The 21,508-nt window shown below is 39.1% G+C and overlaps 2 protein-coding genes across 3 annotated transcripts; one reads left to right on the top strand and one right to left on the bottom strand.

Annotated features, from left to right (window-relative positions):
• Nucleotides 1-1,188: 1,188 nt before the first annotated feature.
• srsf3b (serine and arginine rich splicing factor 3b) lies at nucleotides 1,189-5,803 on the bottom strand. Its single transcript, XM_079342626.1, has 6 exons — nucleotides 5,497-5,803; nucleotides 4,717-4,927; nucleotides 4,419-4,559; nucleotides 2,535-2,573; nucleotides 1,997-2,083; nucleotides 1,189-1,796 (listed from the first exon to the last, which is right to left on the bottom strand). Exons 2-6 carry the CDS (start codon nucleotides 4,917-4,919, stop codon nucleotides 1,769-1,771), a joined length of 498 nt encoding a protein of 165 aa, XP_079198752.1. The 5' UTR covers nucleotides 4,920-4,927; nucleotides 5,497-5,803; the 3' UTR covers nucleotides 1,189-1,768.
• Nucleotides 5,804-7,290: 1,487 nt separating this feature from the next.
• On the top strand, nucleotides 7,291-21,350 carry LOC306822983 (S-adenosylhomocysteine hydrolase-like protein 1). 2 transcript variants are annotated; one of them, XM_079342320.1, is made up of 17 exons: nucleotides 7,291-7,807; nucleotides 11,417-11,528; nucleotides 11,898-12,026; nucleotides 12,340-12,440; nucleotides 12,928-13,030; nucleotides 14,026-14,120; nucleotides 14,344-14,450; nucleotides 14,549-14,665; nucleotides 15,416-15,479; nucleotides 15,759-15,847; nucleotides 16,076-16,146; nucleotides 16,281-16,375; nucleotides 16,517-16,615; nucleotides 17,432-17,500; nucleotides 18,246-18,324; nucleotides 18,454-18,574; nucleotides 18,664-21,350. In XM_079342320.1, exons 1-17 carry the CDS (start codon nucleotides 7,628-7,630, stop codon nucleotides 18,668-18,670), a joined length of 1,638 nt encoding a protein of 545 aa, XP_079198446.1. In that variant the 5' UTR covers nucleotides 7,291-7,627; the 3' UTR covers nucleotides 18,671-21,350. The 2 variants fall into 2 exon arrangements, with proteins under 2 accessions (XP_079198446.1, XP_079198445.1); XM_079342319.1 differs by having other exon boundaries at nucleotides 11,883-12,026.
• The last annotated feature ends 158 nt before the right edge of the window (nucleotides 21,351-21,508 follow it).

Below are 21,508 nucleotides of genomic sequence, written 5' to 3'. Positions count from 1 at the left end.
TGGACTGGGGACCGTGGGCTTGGCAGGGGTGTGACCGAGAAAACTATTGGACAGTGGGAGCATAGCTGGTTCTGTCTGTGGGAACTAAAAGAAACCCACAGCTGTACATTAGACAATGCACATTTCTGACCACATTTAACAATAAAGTAGCCTACATTTTAAGTTAAACCACGCAGCTTTAATAATATAGTAACAACCCGAATGACTTCGTATAAGAGAAAAAAGCCTCTCTCCAGAAAGTAGGCCTACTTGAGGACTCGCTAGTACAGCCTAAGGAACTTATGAATTGTAGAAGTTACAACCACAAACAAACTTTATCAGCAGCACGAGGACACTGATATTTAGATGTCGTTTCCCTGATCTACACAAGTGAAATTAATCATTTGGCAGAAAAAGAGGGAAACTGTGGAAAACAAGGGTATGAACCTGACACGAATGTTCTTTGACTTTCCTTTAAGTTGTGTTATGTAACAACTGGGAAACATCCCATCAATCAATTCTTCAACACTGTATTAGGGTTTCTTTGAATTGTCAAAACACTGTGGTTGGTTACATTTTAATTGGAGTTAATTGTCCTGGAAGGCCTTTGGACATCTAGTCAATCTGAAGAATCGATTAAATATGCCAAGCTTTCATATTTCCTTACACTGTACAACTAAGTTGTGACTGACACCACAAAGAAAAATATAAACACAAACAAGCATATCCAAGATGCAAATGACATCAGAACTCAAAGCTTATTTCTACTATGGCTTATTTTGTATTACAGTACAACTGAAACCATAAAATTAAAAGCACGTTTATGAAACTTCAATGCATGGCATACATCTCAGCAGCACCACCAAGTGTCACTGATGTGGATCAGTCTAAAGAAACGCGCTACCCATTTTAGTATAAACCTAATGTCCACATAAGTTTAACAAAGTGCTGCTTCAAGAATAATCAATGAGTCAATCAATCCACTTCTATTGACATTGTTTTGATGCATCAATGACTTTGTCTTGAACAGAGGTGGGGTGTTCATAGACAGTGGGAGCCCCCTTAAGACAAAAAAATAAAATAAAAAAAATAAAATAAAGTCTACCACCGCTATACCATTATAAGACAAATAGAACATGGGTCTTGTCTTGATTCGTACTTTAATAAAGACAATATTACAGAGTATCGAAAAAAAGGACAAAAAATAGATTTGTTCATTTCACCTTTTAATTCAATGCACGTTAAAGTTTTGCATCTTGAATTAGGGGTGCATTTATCACAACCAACCAACAAACTGACAGAAACCTTCAGTATGAAGTAAGAAAGTAGCACATTGAAAAACAGTTGGTTTTATAGACAATCAATAGGAGGGACTTCTGTTATAAATCATCCCAACCATTTAAAAAAAAAAACATTTGCTGGCGTTTATACGATGAAAAAAAACAAACAAAATAAAGGTTCTAACACTAAGTTAAACTACACAGTACATTCATTGACAGAACTAAAGCTCTTTTGAGATTAACTGGTGAACTGGAATGCTGGGTTGCACAACTGTTTCAGGACAGACGAGATGGATGTGACTTCACACCTGTACATACCCACTTGATGCGTCTGAAAATGTACTATAAACAAGAGGGGGGAGGGGACACACTAAAATGCTTGATTGTTTAAAAAACTCAACGACAAAAAAAAAAAGACCACATCGGTCATGTTTAAATCCATCACATGAAACGGCCACACATGTATAACCGTTTCTCTCCGGCTCCCTTTACTCCTGACAGACACTGCTCTACTTCCTGTCTGCAGACCTGGAGCGGCTGTGGGGAAGGAAAAGAAACTTTTTAGATAGAGGTTATTGAACTCACTCTGGATGCAAGCATCAAACAATCAAACAGTCGTAGACCTAAATGATACGTTTGGTGATGCAGTTTCCTCGTGTTACAGGCTGATTTAATTTAAAATAACATGTTTCAACACAAGACTGATGTTATCTTGAGATAAAGAAAGATATCAGTACCTCCTTGATCGTGAAAAAGACCTTGAAGGTTTATGGTTCCTGTCCCGGGACAGGGACCTCTCCCTCCTCCTGTCTCTGGAGAAAGACCTGTAAAGAAACAACCAGGATAAATACATCATGATAGATTGTGGCTAGGATAACAGGCATAGATTTAGAATACAGGCTTGTAAGTTAAAGTGAGTGAAGTTGAGCATAGTAGAGGTTTCACCTCCAATATTTTGTATGTCAAAGACAACATGAACAAAATTACTATTGCTTTTACAAGATTGTCATTTAATGCTTGCACAAACTACTTTTTGCTGGTTTACATAAGAAATTTAACAATGCAAAGACAAATTTATTGTATAGACAAAAAAAGATTATTCAGACAAAGAATAACCGTAAACTGTATTTGTCCCGTTAGATACCTTTAAGAATTTTGAAATGACAAGAATATGGACTCTATAAAATACACCTTACACCTTAACATGACACAGAAAAAAACAATTCCATCCCTTAAGATTCAAGCTTCTTAGGTTGAAATTCTAATTTGACATACCTGCTGCGACTGCGGCTGAAGCTCCTCCTGCGTGGGGATCTGCGCAGGGAAAATACAGACGCGTTAAGAACAAACACAGGCAAACTGATCCCCCGCAGAGATCCACACTGTTTTTAATCCTTTTCTTAAACGGGCCACCTTCAACACAGCCCTTTGTCTATCTCAGCAACCCAAAAATGGAAATGAAAAGACCCGAGTGGTTTTTCAGGAACATAATCATCTTAGAAAACATCTAACTGGTAATGGACAGAGTGCATAAAGATGGAATGTGTTAAGGACCCATTACTCACCTATCCCACATTGCCATAGGCATCTCTTAATACATTTACCCGTGCAAAGTGGTAGAGAAGAATGTGCTCTATGGTTAGTGTGAAAAACGTTCATGGCACCTCAGCAATACAACTTATGAAATAATCAAAAGGGAGCTCATTTGATTGATTAAACTGTTCTATGAACTAGCCAAAGTGTGGGAATAACAAGACACACTCAGAGGTCACCATCTGTACGAAACGTGTCCACTGCAATTAAACGGGGCCCCTATGAAATCAAAGGCTAGAAACAAACATTAACAAGTCACTGAGTATAAATCTTATGAAGAAACCAGACTATAATGTGTGATAACCAACCATACAGCACACAAAATAGAGAAAATAAAACACCTTTTGATATTCAGTGGGGGGTTGAGAAGAGGTTTGATTTGTGTGGCTTTATTATTCTGCTCAGAGCCCCAAAAAACATACTAGATGTTTATAAACGAAATCTTTGGAAATGTGAAGTTTAAGTCTGGTGCAAATAATTGAAAAGAATAACCTTTTGAAACCACCTGTCTCTTCACTTTCATAACTGATATCAGCAGTGTACTGAATGAAGCAGGAAAACTTACTAGTTTTTTTGGTTTTCAACAAGCTAGATATGACGAAAGGGAGGCAGACTGTCGGCCGGGTAGGTAGAATTGGCTGAATAGGACTGGCCAGATGCTGCAAGGTGATTAGGTGGCAGGCAGATGGGGGCTGGCTGTGGCTTTTTTCCTGCTTTAATTGGTTAGCCGAAGGCTGCTGATGGTAGGTTGTAGACATTTGAGTACGTAATACGCTGATTGGTCGGGAATGAGAGGTGGGCCGCTGCCGTTTGGGTTTAGGCTGAAGGAGGAGGAGGTTGAGTAGGGCATGCTGAGGAACCAATGGGTTGGTGCAACCTGACGACTGGCCATGCCTTGGTCATGTGACAGCACCAGCCAAGCTGATTGGGGCACGATGGTCAGCAGTCACATGATGCTGAAAGAGGACTAGTTGATTGACTCAGAGGGTGGTGAGAAGAGGCATGGTGGTGGCTCTGCAACGGGTTTCATTCTTATTAATATAGATGAAAAAATAAAAAGCATCCTTAAACAAAACGAAAAAAATTCATCACATTTGGCACTTAAATCCCCCCCAAAATTAAGTTAAAAGTTGTTTCCAACATTGGAAGATTTCTGCCATTTAAGAGCATGTAAAACATTAACACTGTGAATGTGTACTTAAAACGTCCCCTCAGAAGAATCAAAAGTGCCTGAAGAAGATGTTAGAGTCTTTTAGTCCAGATTTTCAACAAGAAATGCTACACTAGACACCTGGTCAAATTTTGTTTTTCAGATTTTGGTTATGAACCAGTTCAGCTACCTGCACAAGATAAACATGTTTCTATATATATATAAGCATTAAGAATAGTAAAAATCACAAATGTATACAGAGTCGGGTAGACTAACACTATACCAAGACAGGAGAAACATAAGCTATTCTCATATATTGTGGATTGGAGGATGGAGTCAGTAAGTCACAGTAATGTATAAATCACAAAATTATATTTTGTCTCTACTGGCCACTGCATAATAAACTCATACGTCACCTTCGTCTTGCTGGAGGGCTACGCCGCCTGTAGTCATCTCGGTCTCGAGGACGTCTGCTCCACGAAGGGGGAGCACCTCTGGTTCGGCTGCGTTTCTCACCGTTTGACAGCTCTACTCTTACCCGGCAACCACACAAATTCCTACAAAGATAGATAGATACTTTATTGATCACGAGGGAAATTCAAGAAAACAAAACAAACAAAACAAGCAGACCCGCTTTTTTAAATCACTGCTGTCATGAGATGAAATAATTAAGTTTCTTGACATGTTTAGAAGGTGGTTCAGACTTTGGCCTACCGTCCATCAAGCTCACGAACTGCATCAGTTGCATCTCTTGGATCTTCAAACTCTACAAAGGCGAAGCCAGGAGGGTTTCTTGCCACCCAAACACTGCGGAGGGGACCATAGTAGCCAAACGACCTCTCTAGCTCTGTCTTGTTCCCATTGTTGCCCAAGTTTCCCACATAGACCTTGCAGTCAAGCGGACAGTCACGATGCATGACGGATCCTATAAAATGAACAAAGACAGAGAAGTGGTTATTAATTCAGATTAAAAAAGGGGAAACACTCACATATATACAACTGGTGTTGTGTGTGTACATTTTCAAATTAAGCAGCAAAATGGATGTACGAGACAATTTAACTGATTATCCCTGAACCAAATCGATAATGATTTAGTCTTTTTATAATGTTTCGGAGCGGAAGAAGGGTCTTTGGCCTACATGTCTGTTAGCAGTCCAGCGTTGTGCTATCCATGTCCTCCTAAACATGCGTTTATTTCCCTAAATCATGCCCCATATGTGTTTCAAAGTACTGTAGTGTGTATCTGTACACCAACACTGAACTTATCATGTCTTTCAGTTAAATGTTTTCGAGCTCAAACTCTGATTAGACGCCTTGAAGCTAATGTAGCTAACGGGACGTAACGGCAGCTAAAATGGCTGTCGCATCCTGAGGCCTAGTGTTGAGCAGCTAACAAACACACATTAACACATTAACACACGATTATTGGATTAAAAGCGACATTAGGCAACACTTCTACAACGAATAACGAACAAGAAATGTGTTCCTGCATACCTTTTTCTTTTACAATTCACAGCGGAGACAGGACACGCTTCCCTCGCTGGTTTCTCCCTCTCGGTCGGTCGAAGGAAAATGGCGTGACTGAAAATAAGCGACCTTTGTCAGCGGGACTACCGGGCTGCTTCTCCCGGGAGGGCGGGGTTAGTGAGTAATAGTGCGTACGCCTCCCTTTGCCCTTTTCCAAATCCAAAATTCATAATAAAAGTGCTTCACATTACTATAGTATGTGAGAAATATTTCTGAAATATAAGTGTATTTCGTTCAGCACTTCAAACGGAGTACAACCAAACTGAGCCGGTATTCATAATCAAACGCACACTCTCTTGGACGTGCGTTACACTGCGTTACCCTCTTTTGCCACAACATGACAGTAAATGGGTTGTGGCGCTCTTCCGATTTTGTGTGTGTATGTGTGTGTGTGTGTGTGTGTGTGTGTGTGTGTGTGTGTGTGTGTGTGTGTGTGTGTGTGCGCGCGCGCGCGCGTTTGTTTTTATTTCAAATATCTTTATTGAATACATTATTTTACAATGTACAATCTTGAAACAACAACAACAAAAAAAGACAATACAAAGACCTAGCAAGAATATTTAACAATACAATCAAAAGTTGCAATAATTCTAATAAAAAGAAACCACATCAAAGTAAAAGGCTGCACCATCCATGACTCTATTATCATAAAAACATTTAAGACGTCTGATGACTGATCTTGCACTTAGGGGCGTTTACTAATTATCTACCTGTTAAAGAGCTTTGTTAAAGGAATGATGTAATCAAATTCATCCCAACTTATATCCTGCCTTTTTGTGATGTATTCTATCCCGTTTCAGTGGGAAAGACACATCAATTACACACAATTTCATATTCTTACACACATATCACTGAAGTCAAATAGCCCAACACATAACCATGGTTGTGTTGTATGTTAATGTATTTAAAGTGTGTATAGCTTGCAAGTTCATTGCAGACACATTGATTCAGACACTAATTTAAGTTGGTCTGGTTGCTGGAGAGGCGCCAGACCACCTCTTGAGCACAAGCCGAGGTACCCTTGCGCAGGGCACCGAATCCCTATCAGCGCTTCCAGTGGGGGCAGCCGCAGCACTCTGACATCTTTCCATCAATGCAAGTCCACAGGTCCTGCTTGTGTGTGATTCAGGCCTGTGTGTAAGAGGTATGTCTCTACAATGACAGAGTGAGAACCACAATTTCCCCCAGGGGATTAATAAAGTATGGTTACAACTTTGTAGTGGGAAATCAATGTTATTTGTCCTGAAAACAGAGCTCAAACACTGAGCATGTAAATAACTATTAGTCTACATTATTCGTATTATATGCCAATTTCATAAAAGTTACACATTTTTAAAACAAAAAACAAAACGTAACATCCCCCTTACGAAAAAGTTAAAATTTTGTTGTAAAAAAATGTAAAACCAGCCCCTTACGACGAGGGGGACGAAGGTCTGCATGATGTCATCGAAACTACGATATAAACTACAGACTAGGAGTTCTTTTTGGGGGCAATAAACATTCGACCTACACACCTTTTTTATGACTATATATTTGACACAGTTAGACACTGTTGTGTGTTAACCGTAAGGTGACCTAGACTACTCAAAGGACTTCCAAAATAGCGTGCACTCTTGCACAGCTGATAATATGCAAAGCTGCTACCACGTAAACTACTGGACTAAATTTGGGCAAAAACAGTCTGTAAACATACAATATGTTGATTTAGATGTCCTATTTCCCATGAACGCAGCAGTTCATATTGAACGCCCCCTATCTGAAGTTACCGCCTCCAGTGTAACTCATCCAGGTGACAGCTGAGCTAAGCAGGGACTCAACACAGCGTCACTCCGCAGCAACATAACAGACAACTCAACGACATTTTTCCGCGTAACACAACAGTGAAGTGCACACAGACAGTTAGTACATTGTTGCGATAGCTCTCTCTGTTTCCAGATAAACGCACTTTGTAAGCCTCTTCCGCCCCGTTGTTGCAGACTGCTGCTAGCAGCGCGAGGACATCATTAACGTGAGTGCGTGACATCGCTGTCACTGAAGAAGACCCGACACTTAACTGAATATTATTAGACCAGGTAAGTTTAAGCAGACACCATACAACATGTCAGACCCGGAAGGAGATGCTAAGTTGGAAGTGAAACAGGCAAGCAAAGATGTGAAAGAAAGCGAAAACGTAGCGGAGAAATATTCAGCCATGACCGTAAGCAAGAATAGTGAAATGAACATGGGAGAGCTGTCGTCCGCCTTCAGCGCTGTGCCCACTCACAAACCAGTGAAAAAGGTAAGACCACTGTGTAATTGCTTTAGAAACACCCTGGTCAAGGTAGCTTATACAGTGCATATTATGTTTGTCATATACGCATGTTATGTTCTGTCTATATAGTCTCTATATAGAAAACGTATTTATTAACCCAAGGTTGAGAGAGGAGAGACATATTGGACAGGCAGTTTGTACTCAGTGTGTAATAAAGCAATAGGACATTAGCTATGAATAGCCACATGTGTCATATTACTATTGTCCACACGAATATTCTCTTAAGCAAAAAAGGAAAACACAGCCCCCCCATTGATTTCCTAACGTTCTCCATCTCAAGGAAACAGATTGATTTCCTCCTTGTAACTCTAACAAAAGAGCAATGTTTACTCACACCTTCAAGGAACAAGGAAGAGTTTTACCTTGAGTTCCTGGGGGTTTAAAACTTAAGGCATTGACACACCTCATTTTAGCTGGGCAAATGACCATAACATGGAAAAACTAAACTGTTTTTTTTGTCTAGTGACTACAATAGAAACATCTTTTTGTTTAGTGTTACACATGTCAAAAGCAGCACAACGCCGTAAAAGGAACATAGTTGGACCAACACATCAGACACTGTGATTATTATTTCCTGTTAGCTTTTTGAGTTTAACTCCATCATTATTTGAAAGTGTGAGCTGATTGCTGAGTGAGCCGTTTGTTTTTGAATCCATCAAACACAAAAACTCAACACTCTCATTTTAATTATTTATTTGTCAGCCTGGCCGCCTCATTATATAGCTTACCTTTTTTTTTACATTCTAATTCTCTTTTTTGTGTGAAGAGATTGTTTGTGATTTTGTGTTGTTTAAAAAAAACTTTGATTGAAAAGTTATCATTTTAAATGTGATTTAAATCCTCAGATATAGAGGCACGCTTCAGGGCACATTTCTTAAGGGTGATTAACAATAGATGTCAACAAGAACACATGAATAAAACAGTTCAGAGTTAACATCATTTGCATGTTTTTTCTTTTATCAGAATATCAGAACATATAACAACTGTGTACATCGTCAGTGTAGATTTCATCACAATGAGAGGTTATAAATAGTGAGCTCTGAGTGAGACAGCTAGAGTCAATGTGAAATAATTCATGGTGTTTTTCTGAGGCACAGACAGAAAAGGTTATTGGCTGACAGTTAATTTAATTTTCACGAGGGTTCACCGGAGGCCTCCGTCTGTTTTAGGATTAAAAAAAGAGAGGGCGGTTTGCTGTGCTCAAAGCTTAGCGTCAGACATCTATTAATGTTAGCACATGTTAAGGTGTTATGTTACAGATGTTTAGTTGAACTATTGTGTCCTGTAGTAGTTAATATTTCTAGTACATATAGTCATAAGCTTACAAATGATTACCCAGGAAACTGAGTAAGCTTGAATGATAATGACTGTCTCTCCTTTTGCAGACATGTCTCTTTGTACACACAACGCAAAGCACAAACACCAGCAACAAGGATAAAAAGATGCAACATGAGCAGTTAGCGGCAGATGTGGTTTGATTAGGTAAAGGTTGTTATTTTATGAAGAAGCTTATGTACATGTTTCAAACGGCACTTATCCGTCCTGTTAAATAATGTTTGTCTGTGTAATCTTCACAGTACATTGAAGAGTCTCAGCTTTTTTTCACCTGAAATTGAAAGTGTTTTTTTTTTTAATTAACAGGGGAAAGTTCTCTTCTAGCCGAGTGAAATATTAAACACGCACCAACTCGAACACATGCTCCAAGCAAAGAAAAACAAATTTTTCTCGTCTCAGGGCAAAATGAGGGTTGGATTCACGACCATTCAAAACTACTACCATGTTTCTAATGATACACAGCTTCATGTAAATGGGTGAAGTATCCCTTTAAACTCAACTCAACATGTTGCATAAAAGCTGAAAACTTGAACTTTTTCCATTCATGATGAAATCAGAAGTGACACGTTTATTATATCTATACAGTCTGTATCTATATTAGCCAGTCTTTAGATTGTGAAGCTCAATGGGCCTCACATAAATCCTTTTAATGGGCCAAAGTGTTTGCAAGGAAATATCAAATGATTGAAATTCAGTGTTCTTTTTGAATATGTGTTGCTGTTTACTGTTTGTTTACTGTCATTTCTTTCTTCTTGCTCAAAAACATCCTTAGTAATAACAGTCTTAAAAACAGATGAGCACAAATCAGTGGTTGACATCGCGTGTTCTTTGTCCTCTTCTTATACCGTGTATGGTCTGTATCTGTCCAGCTTTGGGATCATGAAACTCAGCACACCCTGTTCTGTGCAGGAGTCGAATATGCGGTGTCTTGTCACCTTAAACTGGTGAAAAACAGCTTTGCATTGTTCTTTGTTGCCAAGTTCTTTTCCCCTGGTATGTGGAGGATTTTCAGTACCAGGTCTTAACTCCGAAACCAGAGACTGAGTCCATCACAGAGGAAGGAACCCGACTCTCACTGCAGTGTGTTGGCGGATTTACACCTGACCTAATCTTCTCCGGCTCAGACTGTTGATAACTTATTTTTGTTCGTAATTTTGTTTCCACAGAGACACAAAAGATGGAAGTGAAGTGTTAAAGGAAATGCCAAAAAACAAAAACAAACTGTGAGGTGGAGTCGTCTGCCCGTCCACTTCTCCATTCCTTGACGCGCTTCACTGAATGTGAAAAGATAAAGCTACAGCACTCTGTGGATTTTTCTCACTAACTAATGTTGCTTACATGCACGCAAGTTCCTTGTCAGGAAAAAAAAAAAGATGACAGCCGTGATAAAAAGTTAGCTGACCACGCATAAAGCTACAGAGAGCAAAAATGCCAGTACTCTCCTCTAACACCCACACACACACACACACACACACACACCTTCATGAGTGAACCTTGGTGGGTGCTATCGGCTCATCTGGAGGTTGAAAAATAAAGAAGGGTGAAGTCTTCAACAAGCTGAACTGACATAGAAAAACGAGCATCAGTGGTGAGATGGCAAAACAAGCAAGTCTCTAAGAAGGAGCCCACGCTACATATAACAACACAACCTGAATATGGTACTGTTTGATGTTGTATCACATTCCTCAGATAATACTGCGACCCAGTGCCTAAGAAAGTGAATTAAGATGACATGACCTATTGGAAATGCAAGTATCAGAAAGAATTTGGGACCCGGAGAAACGGAGAGGATGTTCCCATTCATTTCACAATCATAAGAAAAATTTGACCAGCCAGAACACCGAAAAAAAAATGGCTTTGGCAGCTTAGTTTAGGAACATCTGTCTCATTTGATGGCCAGATGTCTGTTGATCTGCAAGCAGGACATCTATTTTTATAGATTCAGGAACATAAGCGTACTGGCTTGAGTAGGATTGCATATTGTTCACGTGTTTGTTTTTGTGGAGAATACCTTCATTTTCTTTGATCACACCTTTTCAAATTCGAGGAAAGGTGAAGGCTGTAAACGTGGAGAGAGAAATACAAACAGTCAAAGGGAAACTGTATTAACGCCACAGCTGGACCCTAATAAGATCTCAGCTTTGTGTTATGGCTGGATGTTTCCATGGGAAATCAATTGAAAGCCTCACTTAAAAATGATTAACAGAATTTACCATGAGCCTTTATTTTTTATTTTTTTAGCAAATCCAGTTTGTGGAGGATAAGCAGGAGTTCAGCAGGTTTCCCACCAAGGCCGGCCGCCGCTCGCTGTCCCGCTCCATCTCACAGTCCTCCACCGACAGCTACAGCTCTGGTAAGAAGAAGGGACAGCCAGACATCTACTCACCAGAGTTCAGTATCAGTCTCCATAACGTCGTCTTTAATATCATGCAGGCATGCTGCTAATATCATGTGGAGCAGTGAATACAGTGATACACAAAGTAAAGAAAGATGGAGCTCTATTTTTGTTTGTTTGATATAAGTGATTAATATACATCAGTTATTATTATAATGATGGTTTGATTGTTCTGTTAGTTCTTAATAGCTCAGTATTTAAAACACAGTAGGACATCTCGTCCAGTCATTTTTTTCAGTCGTACTGTTTTCTGTTTGCTCCTTACTGGCTTTGATTACTTTTGTTTAACAAAAAAAAAAAATGTCCTAACAGCCGCGTCATACACAGATAGCTCGGATGATGAGACTTCCCCTCGGGACAAAACTCAGGTTAACTCCAAAGGCAGCAGTGACTTCTGTGTCAAGAATATCAAACAGGCCGAATTTGGCAGACGTGAGATCGAGATCGCGGAACAAGGTGAGACACAGCAAAGACAATCATGTCACCTTTTGACTTAGATGTTGACTAAAACTAGAGGTCATCCTGCTTGCTTTGATATACTATAAAACAATAGTTAGATTTTATGTGATGGCTATAGTTGTTTCATTTCTTTCCCTCTAAAATCAACATTGTAATTAAGATGTGTTTTTGAGAGTGTATTTATAGTGTGTTTCTGTTTAAAATGAGTCAGTTGCAGCTGAGAGGATCAAATATTGAGTTTTCTTGGATTCTTCTGCACCATGCTGTTTTTCTCATTAGTCTGTATTTTCATATTTCCTCTTGTGTTCAGATATGTCAGCTCTCATCTCACTGAGGAAGCGAGCTCAAAGTGAGAAACCATTGGCAGGTGCCAAAATTGTGGGCTGCACTCACATCACTGCCCAGACTGCAGTAAGTCCTCTCTCTCTAAAGTTCATCCCCCAAGTAGAAGCTGCAGTTTGGCACTGCTTTTTTGAAACAGATTTTTGACCAATTTTATTCAAAGTTTTTGCACCGCTTGCAAAAACCGCTTGTCTAGCAAACAGACTTTTTTTAAAAAAAGGTTGTCTTAATTTCCCAAATTGGATAGGACTGCTCAGAGTAGAAGATGACATGCAGCTAATGGGTCAGTTATCTAACCTTACTCTCGAATAACCTGAATCTTAATGTATTTAGGGTGTTGTTAGGATGAACAGTTGGTTGTGTTTTTTTTTATGTAACTGGTCATTCGTCAACAAACAGCCAATCCCAAATGAAGTTTGTAACAAGGAGGCAGATACAACACAGACATGTTTCATTGTAATCTTCAATTATAAGTAACTGGTGTATTTGTGACAGCGAACGGCCCAATCATATTTGACCATTTCCTTTTCTGCTCGTGCTCACCTCTGTGTATCAGGTGCTTATCGAGACTCTGGTGGCTCTCGGGGCTCAGTGCCGTTGGACTGCATGTAACATATACTCCACACAGAACGAAGTGGCTGCTGCTCTGTCAGAGACCGGTAAGATTTCCAGGGGAGGAGAGGAGCTTCAAATCCACATTTATTTATAAAGCACACTTAAAGATAACCAAAGTTGACAAAAGAAACACACAATCCAGTTTAAGGGGGAAAAAAATCAGGCAACACAATAAAACGCAGAGACTCATTTAAAAGAAACATGGAACATTACAAAATAAAAGCAAAAGCACAAAAAAACCAACCTCTTACTGAGTATACAGCCGAGGATTAAAAGTACGTTTTAAGAAGATAATTAAAGACAGGTCAGCCTATCATGCAGATATAACTTTCTCCAAAGTTTGGGGAATCACTGTTGTTCTTTTTTCACATTTAAAATCACTGCACATAACTAAATCCAGATGTTTTTCACAATGGGTTTCATGAGTTTTAACACCATGACTCTCTGTGCCTGGAATCAAATAATGCAGAGAGCCTTTCAGTAGGTACAATAGAAACAGTTTTTATCCCTTTTTCTTGATTACAGTCAGTGATGTGATTTAACAAAGAGTGAGTATGGGACAACATTACATGAGTGTTCTCTTAGTAAAACATCAGCCCTTTTGAGAAAATGTGAACACATAAGATTTGGCATTTAGTGAAGGAACAGCCCTGCTGAAGTTGATCTGTGGTTGCTAGGTTGCGCTTTAATTATGCACTAAATTACCACAGTGGACCTTTCATGATGTGACAAGTTGAGGGGGTTTCAGCAGATTTAGGAGATTGCACTTTTTTGTGGGGGTTGAGTTTGTGTCTGCCATTTGTGCTGGAGAGTTATTACTGTACACGGTATTACATGTACTACAGGGTTATAAAGTGAAAACCATCAAATTCGACTTCATACATTCATGGTGATACAGTAGTACTTGGGTGTCACAGTGCAGCTAACCTTGCCCTCATTTACTTTCAGATCTTCCTGTTGAACGGCCGCCTCTGGTAGACAAACAGTTGTATATTGATGTTAGATATTGAATATATATTATCTGTCTGTTGGGTTTTAGGTGTGGCCGTATTCGCCTGGAAAGGGGAGTCTGAGGATGATTTCTGGTGGTGCATTGATCGTTGCGTCAACAGCGAGGGCTGGCAGCCTAACACTGTATGTGGAAAAGTTTCTTTTTGAACCTTTGTGAGAACTTAAGACTGATAGTTTAAGGATGTAGACTTACATGACTCAACTTCCCATTTTAACGATTGTCAGCTGCTCCAACCTCAATGTTTGATTTTAAAAAAGGTGTACAATGGTTGATGAGAAATATTAGGCATCACACTGTTCTTACTGTCATTTCATTAAGAATCTGTTGTTTTTTCCTCTTTGTAAGATCCTTGATGATGGAGGAGACTTGACACACTGGATGTACAAGAAATACCCCAATGTATTCAAGAAGATCAGGGGTATTGTGGAGGAGAGTGTCACTGGGGTTCATAGGTGATTTAACGTTTAGTAGACATACACTTCCTTTGAAACTCCCACAGCAACACACCGACATGAGGTAAAAAGGTTTCTTATGTCTCGCACCTTTGTAGGCTGTATCAGCTGTCCAAAGCTGGAAAGCTGTGTGTACCTGCGATGAACGTCAACGACTCTGTGACAAAGCAGAAGTTTGACAACTTGTACTGCTGCAGAGAGTCAATCCTTGACGGGTGAGTGAGCTCGCGTTTGTTGGAGTCTGAACCATGTCGAAGTGATGCTTCACACTACACAGGGTTTGTATCATGGAAAAGAAGCAGCATGTCCGGCTGTGAATTCGCCCACACATTCAATTAGCAGCAGTGTGCTAAATGAGTGAAGCCCGGTATTTCACAGCCTGTACTTGAAAAACCCCATGACAATAAACAAGATGTAGAGGAAAAAAACAATCACAGTTTGGAATCCAGCCTGAAGTGCAGTATGCCTATCTTCAGAAATGTATCTACTGTTACAAATGTCACATAAGTAGCATTAAAAAAAACAGCATACTTTTAATTCTCTGTCCACATTTCAAACTCTCTGGAGTCTTTTTAACACTACACCAAACAGTTTTAGAATGGAACTGCAACACTTCAATCATTATACTATCTATTAAATCATTTGTACACTCACCACAGTGTGTGTCGAGAAGCGTCCACTTTAATCTTGTTGCAGGTGTTCCACTATCAATATTGATTCTACATGTCTGCATTAATACACAATTCTGGGATATGTGAATTTCTGTAATATGAATGATAGACTGATTTTTACATACAGTACATGTATCCTCAAGAAGATTATTCACAGACAAAAGGATGAATTAAAATGGTCATTTAGGACAAGTAATGCTTGATAGTAATGCAGGGGAAGTGTTTTTTTGGAATGGTACTGTTGAAATTTGACCAAAAGAAAAGGTGCTAATTGGATGTCTCTAACCTCCCCAGCTTGAAGAGAACCACAGACGTCATGTTTGGAGGAAAACAGGTGGTTGTCTGTGGGTACGGCGAGGTGAGAGAATTCGTATGCACTAACATTAATCTCATGGCTTGAAAAGCATTTATGATATTACGCTGCAGTGACGATACACAGGCAGTGGACATGTTACAGCTAAAGCTTTTCATTGGATTATATTTACAGGAAACTGATTAAACTGATCATGTTCAAAATGAAGTTTGTTGTGCACACAGAAAGGTTTTTTTTATTGAAATGGTTTGTGTTTAAATGCTACAGGTCATTTCTCTGTAAGGTTTAAATTGTGCAACTCTGCTCGCCATTTTGTCTCTGCAGGTTGGAAAAGGTTGTTGTGCTGCTCTGAAAGCTCTTGGAAGCATCGTCTGTGTTACAGAGATTGATCCCATCTGTGCCCTGCAGGCCTGGTGAGGAAAACTAACGACACGGATCAGCTCTACACGGATTGTCTTGGAAGTCAATATATATGAGCATGAGACAGACAACAGCATAAATATCATAGCAGTATTTATCTTTGACGACTAGCTTGGATACAAATCCGCAGTTGGGATTTAAGTCCGTCAGCTGAATGGAGCTGCTTGTCACTGTTGTCGATGAGGCTGAATGCTGAACCTGTTTCTCTTGTGTGCAAACAGCATGGATGGATTCAGGGTGGTCAAGCTGAACGAGGTCATCCGGCAGGTTGATGTCATCATCACATGCACAGGTATCTTTATGTGGAAATATGAAGGGGGCAACCACTTATAGTTGTCCACCTTCCTCAGGGCCTGGTGCTAGTTATGTCCTGTGTGTCAGATGAAGTACCGTGCACTGATATTATATGATCGTGTTTTTCTGAAGGGAACAAGAACGTGGTGACCAGAGACCAGTTGGACCGGATGAAAAATGGCTCCATTGTCTGCAACATGGGACACTCCAACACTGAGATCGATGTGGTAAACTAGTCTAAGAATCCCTTTTCAAACTATGATGCATGAACACGTTAATAAAGAGGATAAAGATTGCACCAAGAGGAGTGTATGCAATGTGCTCTGTACATTTTATCAACTACTGACAGATAGTCTCATCTCTCACAGGCAAGTCTTAGGACCCCTGAGCTGACCTGGGAGAGGGTGCGCTCTCAGGTGGATCATGTTATTTGGCCTGATGGCAAGAGGGTCATTCTTCTGGCTGAGGTAACTGGCTGTGTGTATAACACTGTGTGTATAACCCTAACCCTAACCCTAACTATCAGCTACATGTGATGAATACAAACAGATTAAAAAAGTGGGTCCAGCCCAATTGATGTGTGTTAGTCTAATGTTTTAAGAAGACAAAGACACATACTGTGACTTTACTTTTTGTGCTTACAAATTTACCAAATTGTTGGCTAGAAAACGACTTCATGGCAAGTTAAAGAATAATACGGTTGTGGCTTTAAATTTCTCATTTCACTTTGTTAACTCCTTCAAAGCTGAAATCCACCTTAAAAACATTTCACTTTTTACCTTCCTCTTTCGCTGTTTTTCATTCAGGCCTTGAGGCATATCGAGTTCCTTTTTCTGTTGTTTAGTTCATGTCAGAACCTTTGATCTACCACAAAGTCCTTTTTTAAATAAAGGGTTGAATTCAAACGGCAAAAAAGGAATTCTCAGCTTAAGACAGTTCAAGATAAAAGTCTTGAACTTGAAGGGTGTCTCGTCCAGGGACATGTTGCTCGTTGGAGCTGGGGATTGAGCCCCTTGACCTTCTGATTGAGAGACGACGTCTCTACCAACTGAACCACAGCCGCCTACCACCAATTTGAGAAGTGCGAAATAATGGAATTAAAATATGCTTTACAAAATGCGAAATAGGATTTACTACTGAAATGTACACCTTTTTAAAATGTAGTCTTTTTACAGCCATAATTAAAATGTACATTTCATTATGTTGAAACATTAACACTTAAACCTGATTGATTCTTAACACATACATTCTTGCTAACATAATGTTTTTTTTATTTTTCATAGGGGCGTCTGCTTAACCTCAGCTGCTCCACTGTGCCTACCTTTGTCTTGTCCATCACAGCAACAACTCAGGTAACAAGTTGATACTAATAAGTGGCCTGCAATTATTTAAGGATAAGGATAATCTTTATTGATCCCTCAATGGGGGAAATTTGGGTGTGACAGCAGCTCCAAAAAAACAGTAAAACAGGGAATATAAACAGCATCAATAGCAAAAAAAGAAAAAAAACCCAGCTATGAGCAAGTTTAAAGGGGATAAAAAAAATAAGACTTAAATAATACAAGGCATAAACACTATGTACACTTTCGTGGAAGACAGATCAGGTATTAAAACACACACAGTGTGTAACAGTAATGATAAAGATGATTATAACACAGTCATGTGGTGATGCTGTTTAACAGTCTGACTGCAGATGGGATGAATGACCTGCGGTAGCGCTCAGTCTTGTAGGGTGGGTGTCTCAGTCTGCTGCTGAAGGAGCTGCTCAGAGACCCCACAGCGTCGTGCAAGGGGGTGAGAGGGATTGTCCATGATGGATGTCAGCTTCACTAACATCCTCCTCTCAGCCACCTCCTCTACAGAGTTTATATAGCAGCTATAGACAAACTTCTGTCCTTCTGTTGAATTGTTATTAGAATAAAAAGAAAACAAATGAAAAATGGAAGTGAGAAATGAAATTCCTGCTCATGAAGGACGTTAGTCTACACAACACGTCTCTAATTGTATCTCTGTTATCAGAAGATCATTTATACATCGTGTACTCCTTATTTAGTTGAATTGTCTTTATTCTTAACCAATACCCATGTTCATGTTCAGGCCCTGGCCCTCATCGAGTTGTACAATGCGCCTGAGGGACGATACAAGCAGGATGTGTACTTGCTTCCCAAGAAGATGGGTAAGAATTGAAACTGTAGATACCTTGAGTGTTTGTTCTTTAAAATCTTTTTTAGGCTGTGACCGCTTGGATTTCCTGTGTTGAGTCTTGTGTTCCTATTTGTTACTAAATCCTACCTTTGTATTTTAGATGAGTATGTTGCCAGTCTGCACCTGGCCACTTTTGATGCCCACCTGACAGAGCTTTCTGATGAGCAGGCAAAATACCTGGGCCTGAATAAGAACGGTCCTTTTAAACCCAACTATTACAGGTTAAGTCTGCACACGCTCACACACACGACTTAAAGATGTCCTCTAGTGTAAAGCGTTTCCTAAACCAGCCTTTGCTTTGTATTCACAGGTATTAGTCTGCAGGGGATTTACATCTCAGCACACCTTGATGCTGTGATATCCGTCAACACCATAACCCTGGGGAAAAAAAGAAAGATTTATGTATATTGTATTTTTACTCTTCACAGGAGGCACAGCTTATATTTAATTGTATTTCACTGGCCACAGCAAGTTTTGCTTCACTTGCTGCTTGTCATGGGACTGCACATGGTACCCACCTGACTATAAGAACTCAGTGTAACCACAGCACTTAGATCAGCTGATTAGTGGGAGTTGTATTTTCTGTCTTCATACCTGCTGGCTCCTTCAATGGTTCAGATTAACATCAAATGTTAAAAAAATGAATGGTGCCAAATTACTGTTACAGGGAAGGGTTTTAATTGTTGTGAATGTAAATGATAAATTGTGAAACCATACCTACTGTATCTAATTCCTCCATGTAATGGGATGTAAAGGGTCACTCACTGAGACCACTGAAAGCATTGGAAACCATTGCCATAAGAAGGTTAAACCTCGTTGTACAAAAACTAAAGTCAAGGTCCAAATGTTTTTCTCAGGAGTAGGGGGACCAAATCAGAGCTAAAAGGCCAGTCAATATATGACTTAAATTGAGCAGGTCACCAGAAACTTTACTCCATTAGATGTTGCGGTTTGTCTGCTGGATATTTAAGCAGGCAATTGTTTGCCAACAAATGAGCCATACCAGTTTGATATTCTGGGTTAATGTGGGCTGTGTGTTCTGATTTTTAGAGTCCGTCTGTGACCACATAAGGCAAGAATTGCTTGATACAGCTTCAATGTTTTATTTTGCTTTAATGTGGCAGCGTTTACTCACTTCAAACATTCCATTCATAAGATACAGAAGACATATTTTCTGTCGTATCATCCATAATACTGCTTACATTCAGTACATACAAACAAAAGAGGTACTATTTGACAATAGCAGACTTCAAAAGGGAGCTTTTATTCATTTCTATCAGAAGAAGTGTCCATTAATGAGGTTTTGGTGTCTGGTGAACATAGTATCTGCACCTCAGGGCATTCAAGTATCTCATATGATTTGTAAAAATATATTTTTACTCGGTCATCACCTCTCACCTTGATGAAAATAATAAATATTCTCAGTCTCACTGTCACTGTCATTAAATTAATTAATACCATACTACTTAAAAAACGCTTAAGATATTTTTTTATATCTAGGACCCAAATAATACGTAAACTGCATCTCTAAATAATCTGTGCAGACAATGTGTCTCAGACTATATGTTAAGTGAGGTTACATACAGTATGTTTACTCTGTATGTGCTTCTGATCAGCTAATGTCATGATATTTGATTTTATTATTAGATTTTCCACTGGACTCTGGTCTTGTGTTAATGTCAGGATGTGTATTTATCTATTGCAGATTCTAGTCTAAACATGGCTAGTCTTTTTCTGTCAATACCTTCACCATGGCAAATATCTCATATTTATTTTCTGTTTATCAATCTGCAGATCTATTTTAGCTATTCTAATTCAACATACGTTTGTTTCCCAATGCGTTTCACTCTCAAAAGGCTTTAACCCTGTTTAGTAGGACTTTTTTAATGCACAAACTTTTGCCATCTTTTCCTCTCTAACTTTAGCTGTCAAACACCTTTTAAATATATCCCTCGCAGGTAGTAGTTGTCTTGCTAGATGTAAAGCTCTTCAACAGATTGCAATAGTCACTCTGTTTGTCTAAGGTGCACATTTACACCAAACAGCTGACACTCTTACTGTCCTTCTGAAGTATCAGCATGTTCTCTGGTTAGGGTGTTGCTTCAATTATATCCACTGTTGCATCACCTTGCACTTGATCTGCAAGATTACGCCTATCCTTAAATTGTTGTTCTCTCACTTACTTTTGCAGTTTCATTGTACAGGAGTCTACAGCGCTACTATAGGGTGCTTTCATCTTTACATTAGTACAGGAATATTAGAGCCAAGGGTGTTCAGTGGGGACATCATAGTCAGCAACATGAGCACAGTAACTATGGTAACTGGTCAGTTGACAATGCCTTGTGACTCACTTAGTAATTTATATTCAAATGTACAACTGTGTTTTTCTGCAACTATGATAATGCCTATCATGGATTTTATTCTACACTATAATATTAATTATGTGACAGCTATGCAGCAACATATACTCAGTTTTCTTCTGTAAACAGTATTTCACTTGTGTGATGATGAAGAGAGGAAATCAATGTTTCACAGTATATATATTAATAATAAAAATGCATTTATGTAAGATGACTAACAGTATGAGGCATAAGCAGGCAACATTTGAAATGACACATTTGGATTTACACATTTCACCCCATTATATATCTTGGAAGAATATAGCAATAGTCATTTCCTTTGTAATGAATCACATTGTTTGAACAAGTAACAGCCCTTTCAGACTGTTTTTATCTCTATTATGGAGACAGTTGAATGTGTCATTATGAAAGCCAACAACTTGGATCTGGCCGAATTAAAAAAATAAAATAAAAAAAACAATACCACTGTGATTTTACTATTGTTCACTGTTGCTGGTCTGAAGTTTTCTGTATGGGTATGAAGTTCTTTCAATACTGTATCTGTACTTTAGTTTGAAGAACATAATGTAATTAATATACAGCCTGTTACATATCTGTGCACAGTTCCCTTTAATAAACTGCTGTTTGAAATTGAAAACGGCTTTGATGTCTCTTTAAAATCCCAACATTCACTTCAATTAAATTGTTATCCTTTTCCTGCAATAACCAGGTAGATATAGTTGTAGCTTCAGAAAAAAACGTGGCGGTTAACACATGGAAAAACATTGTCCTTTCCCAGCTGTCCATTTAATGAAG

Source organism: Symphodus melops (genome assembly GCF_947650265.1).
Source record: "Symphodus melops genome assembly, chromosome: 4".
NCBI classification, from domain to species: Eukaryota; Metazoa; Chordata; class Actinopteri; order Labriformes; family Labridae; genus Symphodus; species Symphodus melops.
The sequence above is the reverse complement of the archived record's forward strand: the minus strand, read 5'-3'. Positions and strand labels throughout refer to the sequence as shown.

Coding starts and splice junctions, on each gene's coding strand:
- srsf3b (XM_079342626.1), bottom strand. CDS start 4,919: ATGCATCGTGACTGTCCGCTTGACTGCAAGGTCTATGTGGGAAACTTG. Junction 2,574..4,418: donor AGCCCTCCAGCAAGACGAAG/GTGACGTATGAG, acceptor TTCCCTGCGCAG/ATCCCCACGCAGGAGGAGCT. Junction 1,797..1,996: donor TCTTTTTCACGATCAAGGAG/GTACTGATATCT, acceptor CCTTCCCCACAG/CCGCTCCAGGTCTGCAGACA.
- LOC306822983 (XM_079342319.1), top strand. CDS start 7,628: ATGTCAGACCCGGAAGGAGATGCTAAGTTGGAAGTGAAACAGGCAAGC. Junction 12,441..12,927: donor ACATCACTGCCCAGACTGCA/GTAAGTCCTCTC, acceptor TCTGTGTATCAG/GTGCTTATCGAGACTCTGGT. Junction 15,480..15,758: donor TTGTCTGTGGGTACGGCGAG/GTGAGAGAATTC, acceptor TTGTCTCTGCAG/GTTGGAAAAGGTTGTTGTGC.